The sequence below is a fragment of the Cupressus sempervirens genome, chromosome 7 (genome assembly GCF_028749045.1).
Source record: "Cupressus sempervirens isolate cs-2001-9-10 chromosome 7, ASM2874904v1, whole genome shotgun sequence".
In the NCBI taxonomy this organism is placed as follows: domain Eukaryota; kingdom Viridiplantae; phylum Streptophyta; class Pinopsida; order Cupressales; family Cupressaceae; genus Cupressus; species Cupressus sempervirens.
Genome location: NC_143124.1, coordinates 833673632 through 833680807, shown reverse-complemented (window position 1 = coordinate 833680807; position 7176 = coordinate 833673632). Strand labels below are relative to the sequence as shown.

At 29.5% G+C, this 7176-nt stretch overlaps 1 protein-coding gene across 1 annotated transcript; it reads left to right on the top strand.

The window, feature by feature from the left end:
• Positions 1–1166: 1166 nt before the first annotated feature.
• LOC149549968 (putative B3 domain-containing protein Os03g0621600) lies at positions 1167–2570 on the top strand. Its single transcript, XM_089794404.1, has 4 exons — positions 1167–1229; positions 1419–1863; positions 1966–2078; positions 2301–2570. The coding sequence occupies exons 1-4, from the start codon at positions 1167–1169 to the stop codon at positions 2568–2570; spliced, it is 891 nt and encodes a 296-aa protein (XP_089650530.1).
• The last annotated feature ends 4606 nt before the right edge of the window (positions 2571–7176 follow it).

Here is a 7176-nt window from a genome sequence, read left to right as displayed (position 1 = left end):
ACATATCACTTACTAGAGCATTGATTTTGATGGTTCGCTTTAGGGCCCAAGTAGAGCTAGCCCATTTCCTTAGTTGATCTACAAAGGGTCTAAAAAGGAGAAATCTCCCTACCAGAGTGAGTCTTGTATCATTGATCGGAATATCATCTGGGTGCTAATGGTGGTGCACTTAACAAAGCAATAACACTTAGCCTTGGGATTCTTTATAAGAGAGTTATATCTTCAAGTGTTATTTTATCAAGAGGTAAAACCGGCAAAGATTTCCTTCAAGTGTAATCATTAAATATAAGTATTGAATTTAAAACATAACTACTATACTTTTTAAATAATTATAAAAATATGTAAATAATTCTTTCAAAAATATGGAAAATTTATTTTTTAATACTTCAAATTAATTTACAACTTATCAATAAAATTATGAACTTAAAACAATGCGAAAAGTTTTTCCTTCATTATTTCAATTATAACTTAAGCTTGAGTAGATTCAAACCCAAGACCGCTTAATTAAGAGACTCACAATTCACTATTGTGATGTAGGCTCCTGCCTATACAATATACAAATTTGATATAATAAAATTAGAAATAAAAAAATTCCTAATTATAAGTTTAAAAAAATTAAAATTAGTAATAAAAAAAGCCATTAAAACAAACAGTGAACCCATCCCCCAAAAAAATATAATTTAAAAGCTACAACACATAGAATAACTTAATTTAAACCTAAGGTGTCTCCCTGTCTTTACAGAAACCAACTTGCTAAATTACTTTCCTCCGATCGAAAACATCTGTTCGAGCATTTGAAATAGGTAAGGGATTTATTAATTATGATAAGAAAACTCGCATGATTCCTGGCCGCCACACTGGTGTGATAATTTAACTTCACATGGATCATGAGTTGTTCACACGCTCGAAGATTTGCAACTAAAAAACATCAAGTGTTCCCTTGATAAGTTATGCTCTTTAGTTTTCTGCTTATATATTTCCCTGGTTTTAGGTTTCATTAAGTCATCTCTTCTTCTTAGTTATCTTTTTACACCATCTATATTTCTGGGTTATTGTTTTATTTCTCATCTTTTGAGTTTAGTTTTCTCCCCACTACAAAAGATAGAATCTTGTGGGTTATCTCTTTTGTAACCATCTGCGTTTGTGTCTGTCATTTGTCATGGAAGATGAAGACGGGGAGCTTTTTTAACCGTGCAGCGTGTGCAGTGAAAAATGCTATAAAATTCACGGTAAATACCATGATAAACAGTGCTCTATTGGGTCTGTCTCTTTCTTCAAAGTTATGCTTGGAGACTTTTCAGACAAACTGGTAAGTTTTACACATATTCTACTATGACTTTACAACTCATTTCATAAAGAATTCATTCACTCTATTTATAACTATTATGAAATCAAACTGTATTGGCTGTTTCATGCAGCGCATTCCTCCTGCGTTTGTTTCACAGCTCATTAATAAAGAAGACAATCATGTGGTGTTGCAAGGCCCGACTGGGCCAAGGTGGGAGGTGGAATTATCACCCAATACACACAATACACTAGAAATTCGACATGGCTGGAAAGAATTTGCTAAATTTTATAGCTTGGAAATGGGAGATTTTCTTGTGTTTAACTATGTAGGAAACTCCTACCTTGAGGTTCATATATATGGAAGATCTGGCTGTGAGAAAAATTTCACTGCTGATAATCTTAAAAAACCAGACAATATTGTCTCAAATAGAAGATATCGTCCTAACAGAATGCGTAGTTCAAATAAATCAACGGTCAACAAAATAGTGAATGATTTGGTTTCTCATGAGGGAAATAACAAAGAATCTGAAGCTGTGACTGAAATTCGAAGAACAAGAAGGAAATCCTCACTTCCAGGTAAGCAATTTTTTTATCCTAAAGTAAAGCTTGTTAGGTTCCTAAACTCTTTTGAACTTAGGAGTGGGGATTTTAAAAGTAACAAATTAACTTTTGTTGCAGGTGCCTCCTTTCGAAAGCACATGGAAATGGAGTCTGCTGCTTCATTCAAATCAGATAAACCATTTCATACAATGATTATGAAGTCATGGAATGTAAACGGATCATACATGCTGGTGAGTCAAATTCTCTCCTTTTCGTATTTATTAATTTAGCTTAGCGTGGAGAAATGTGCTAATTTGTTATTGTTTCTCCATTATCTTTTCGTAAATTTATGATGGTATAAAATAGACATTTGAATTTGTATGAATCTAAAAGAGTGTAGTATTTGTATATCAAGACAATCCAATGATTCGTTGCTTTGAATGGCTAACATTCGTCATGGTTTGGGATTGCAGACGTTCCCAGGAGCATGGAAATATCAAATTCGACTACCGGAAACAAAAAGTGAAGTGCTGCTTTTGAATGTAAAGTGTAAGAAATGGAAAGTAAAATGCATTATCAAGGACAAGATGCCAACTTTCAGTGGGGGATGGATATATTTCACACGTGATAACAATATAAAGGAAGGAGATATTTGTATTTTTGAGCAGTTGAAGAGCAATCTTCAGTACGAATTTATTTTCAGAGTTCATATATTTTCTCGTCCTGTTCAAGAAATGGAGTAGGAAAAATAGGCAAAAGATGAGGAATGTAATTATACAAGGAGTCCTCTGGCTATGTCTTAAATGTGATAGGTAATTTAGTCAGTTTTTGTGGTCTTAGATACCTACCTTATTTTTAAAAACATATGATAGTTTGTATACCTCATTTTAAGATGAGTTTATATATATTTTTAAATTATTGTTACTTTCAGTGTTTTTCATTCATGATGAAAGATTGGGAGTGATATATTTCTTGATTTACTGATTAATGACGCAGCTCGCACGATAAAATATACGACTCCTGACCTTTTAGAGGGGTGTAATTATTTCACATCATCTCGAGAGGGGAATTTAAGAAAAAATCAAGTGTCTCCTTTGTTAGCTATGCTTTTTAGTTTGCTGCATAGACGATTTCGGTTTACCACAAGCATACAAAATGTATTAGATTCTAATCTTGTAGTAAGGCTCAATTTTTTCAGGATTTTCTTCACACTTAATCATATGCTTGTATATAGGCCAACGAAATACTTATTTTGAAAAGTCCTTTATATAATATTTTAAATTAATGGCTCGATGGCTACAAGAGAGGGAATGTTTTATTTGTTTTGATTTTTGTTAAGCTGGGTAAAGAAGAGAGCATGATAACTGCTACATATACTTTGCAATTAAATTAGTTGTAATTAAGAGTTTGGCAAGAGGGTGATAAATGTATATGTATAGTAGAAAACAGAAAGAAAAAGAAAAATGTATATGTATAGTAGAAAACAGAAAGAAAAAGAAATAAGGAATATAGATAAAGACACTAGGATAGAGATCAATTAGTTTCAAACATCTTTGTTTAACATTCTTAAAATCTCATGTACATTTTATTTTATAAAATCTCTCTTAACAAATTTCCTAATTATAACTAAGGTTTGATGGTTATCTCATCAAATATAGTATAAGTTGTCACATGGTTTGTTGTCTTTTACATATAAGAAATACAACTCATTCAATTATGGGTACTCATTATCAATATGATAGCTTTGAAGTCACAACTATTGATGTAAAAATGTTAAAAAAAGATGGATGCTTGATCAACAAATGATATATCAAGTATATAGATTATAAAGAAAATAAGACCTATGCAAAAATATTTATCTTATATATTAAAATTTCATGAAAATTTAAATATAGAAAATAAAAAGAAATAACATAGTCAACCAAATAATCACATATATTCTCGACCTTATAGAAACTATTAGAGATAGTACTATTTACACGAGTAACTAATTAATTTGATTTGTCCATAATCATATGAGAAATTTGTTAAGTAAATTATGGTAGTATAATAGTTATGTTTACTTGGAATTTAACAACCATTTGTTCGCTTTTATCCTTTTACAAGATTTAAAAATCATGTATATTAATATTATTAGATTAAAAAAATTAATTTAATATTTGTAACTAATTTACTATATAAATTTGAAAAATAAAAATATTTATAGTTAATAACTTTTATCAATTATAGTTAATATTTTTTCAATCAATTATAGTCAATATTTTTTATCAATTATATGTGTATGTGTTTTGGGGGACTTCAATACATATATATATTTGATAGCATACACAAGTATAAAACATCTAAGAAATAGACAAGAACAAGAAATTTTTGAAAAGAATATAGTATTATTGTAATATAAGAGGGTCAAGTAGTGGAGTTCATGTAAAATATAATGTTTTATTCAAATGAAAAAGATGAGGCCCTAATTTCCTACAACACAAAAGAACAATCCCACAAACGTCCTAGGAGAAACATCTAGAAAAAAAACCTGTGCCATTATTGTTGGCATATCTCATTAAATTTTGGTGACTCTTTTTAGTTTTTAAAACTACTTACTTAGCATAGGTAGTTTAGCTTTATCATATAGAGCCAAAATTAGAGTAATTTTGATTGAGTAATAGGGCACGTTGATTTATCAAATAATCTCTTTCTCTCTTATTATAATACTAATGCTTGCACCTTTGAAGGGTGTGAGGGTTAAGCATAAAGTCTTCTATAGTTTTGATGATATTCTCAAATATTTATTCATAAACTTTGTTTGTCTACTACCCCACACCATCAAAATCACATCTCTCTAATTCACAAATATAGACACTCGTTTCTCCCTCCTTGTATTTATTTTATCTTGACCATCATTATCATTTTCCCCTACATATCTATATCATATTCCCTTGCTTTATATGCATCTACTTTCCCTTCTTCATATTTCTCTCAAATTTCCTCTCAACATTTGTTTCTACTTTGATATCTCTCATGGGTACATACATACTCTCTCTCAATTATACACACAATCTCTTAATCCTTTTTCCACATATCCTACAAACATGGTATACTATGAGACCTAATCTGTTTAATCTACTTAGCAATAAAAAAATCTAAAAATAGTGTTTTAAGACATATTGTGTCCCTAAATAAGGGACAACTTAAGGAAATATCCTTCAATGAAATGTTTGGATTATTTCATTCCATTTAGTACTTTCAAGAAATAAGCACAACTCATGACATTTAGTTTCTTTTATTTAAGAATCCTATAATTGCCATCTATTTCAATAATCATGTCTAGTTAACATTAAAACCTTACATTGCATAATAGATCTAGGGTGGGCATATGACCAGGTTTAATTTATTTCACCACTTAATCAAACCACCAATCAAAATAATAAGACATTATCCCATACCAAATAGACCTAATTTCTATATGTCATTGGTTACCCACACCATACCGCATTCATCAAAACATCATGGTTCTTTACCCATAATATTTGAAACAGAAGTAAATAAGAATCATATAGTAAGAATTCCTAATTTAGTATATCACTTGCACAAAAAGATAACAATCAAGTTGTCACTAATAAAAAGGAGCTAGTCATAAAAATAAAAATGCAAATATAATTGTAAAACTAATTTCTTAAATTTTCAACATTTAAAGAAAAACATTTAATTTTGATTTTTAAAAATTTCAATTTTATTTATATTTTTTGTGTTTAAAATGATTTTACCCATTATATTTTTTATATTGAAATTTAAAATAATAATTTGTAATTTTTTAAGAAGAAATTACAAATCTATTTCAATCTTTACGAAATGAAATTTAAGAATTATAATTTCATAAATATGTATTTTGTAAAAAATTTAATATTGAGTTTGAAAATTTAATCGACCTACTCTTTAAAAAAAAATTCTCTATTATAACATATTAAAAATAATATACATACCTAGATCTATTTGAAATATTGTTATACCATAATTCATACATGACTCTCCTAATTAGACAACAAAACCAACCAACCAAAACACGTTATGTAAGAGTCTAAGATAATACTTGGGCACCCATAAATTTTTGAAATGATATTTATTAATTATAAAGAAAAATTCACTATTTATTCATGTGGGTGGATCGAGATGTGTTCCGATAATTTTTGTTTACCGTACTAAATTTAAATTTTTAATAGAATTTTTTATAGCAGTGATTTCATTCTTTTTAAAACTATTTATGAACTATTAGTCGTTACTATATTTCTTTTTCATTTATTAATTCAATAATTAAGTAAGGAAACTAGTGTGCCCCATACACATTATCCCAATACTCCAACATAGAGATACTAATTAGGCAATGAAATAGAATGGATATCCACAACATAATAAGGCCACTGCAATATCCATTTTTACTATTAATATTCTACTCATTCCACCAGAATAATTAGGGGTGGCATAACTAATAGAGAGTTATAAAGAGAATGGAGAATTCAAGCCAGTGTAAATACTATTCTAGTATTAGCAAAAGTAATGCAATGCATGCAGAGGTAGAAAAATATTAATAGTCTACTCATCCTACCAAAATAATCAAGGGTGACCTAGATAATAGAGAGTTATAAAGAGAATGGGGAATTCAAGACAGTGTAAATATTGTTCTAGTGTTAGCTCTAGTAATGCAATGTGTGCAGAGGTAGAAAGAGTGCATAAAAATTCCAACGTAGCAATCTTAAACCAAATTGCAGGGAAAAACCGATTAGACAAAATATGGCCCAATGTCATTTACTGACTATTCAACAAAACATGTCTATGCGGCCTACAAATTTTTGGGTGGATTAAATTCATTTTCAGGGGTATGACAACACCGATAAATTGAAGGCAACAATGAAAGACAAAGACACAAGAAAGAAAACTTATTATATTGCCTTACAATCTTGCTAAATAGATTACATAAAGCCTCTATTTATAGAGGTGTCAAAACTTTATTGAATACCAAATACATTTTATATATATATTAAAATATTAATATAATATTGCATAAGATTTATATGGGCAGCTAAGTCAAGTGGCTAGAATGGCTGGGTTGTCTTCTATTTATGGTAGACTATGGGTTGTGGGACCACCAGCACTCCCCCTTAATTTTTACCATTAAAATATTTCACGTTAGTAATACCCAATTTTTCTTGCAGATATCTAAAGTTACTTTTTGGTAATGCCTTAGTGAAAATATCTACCAATTGATCTTCAGATTTGGAGAACTCAAGGTAGATTTCTTTAATATGTTTGCTCCTCTTATGAAATACATGATTCTTAGATAATGCTATTGCTGATTTG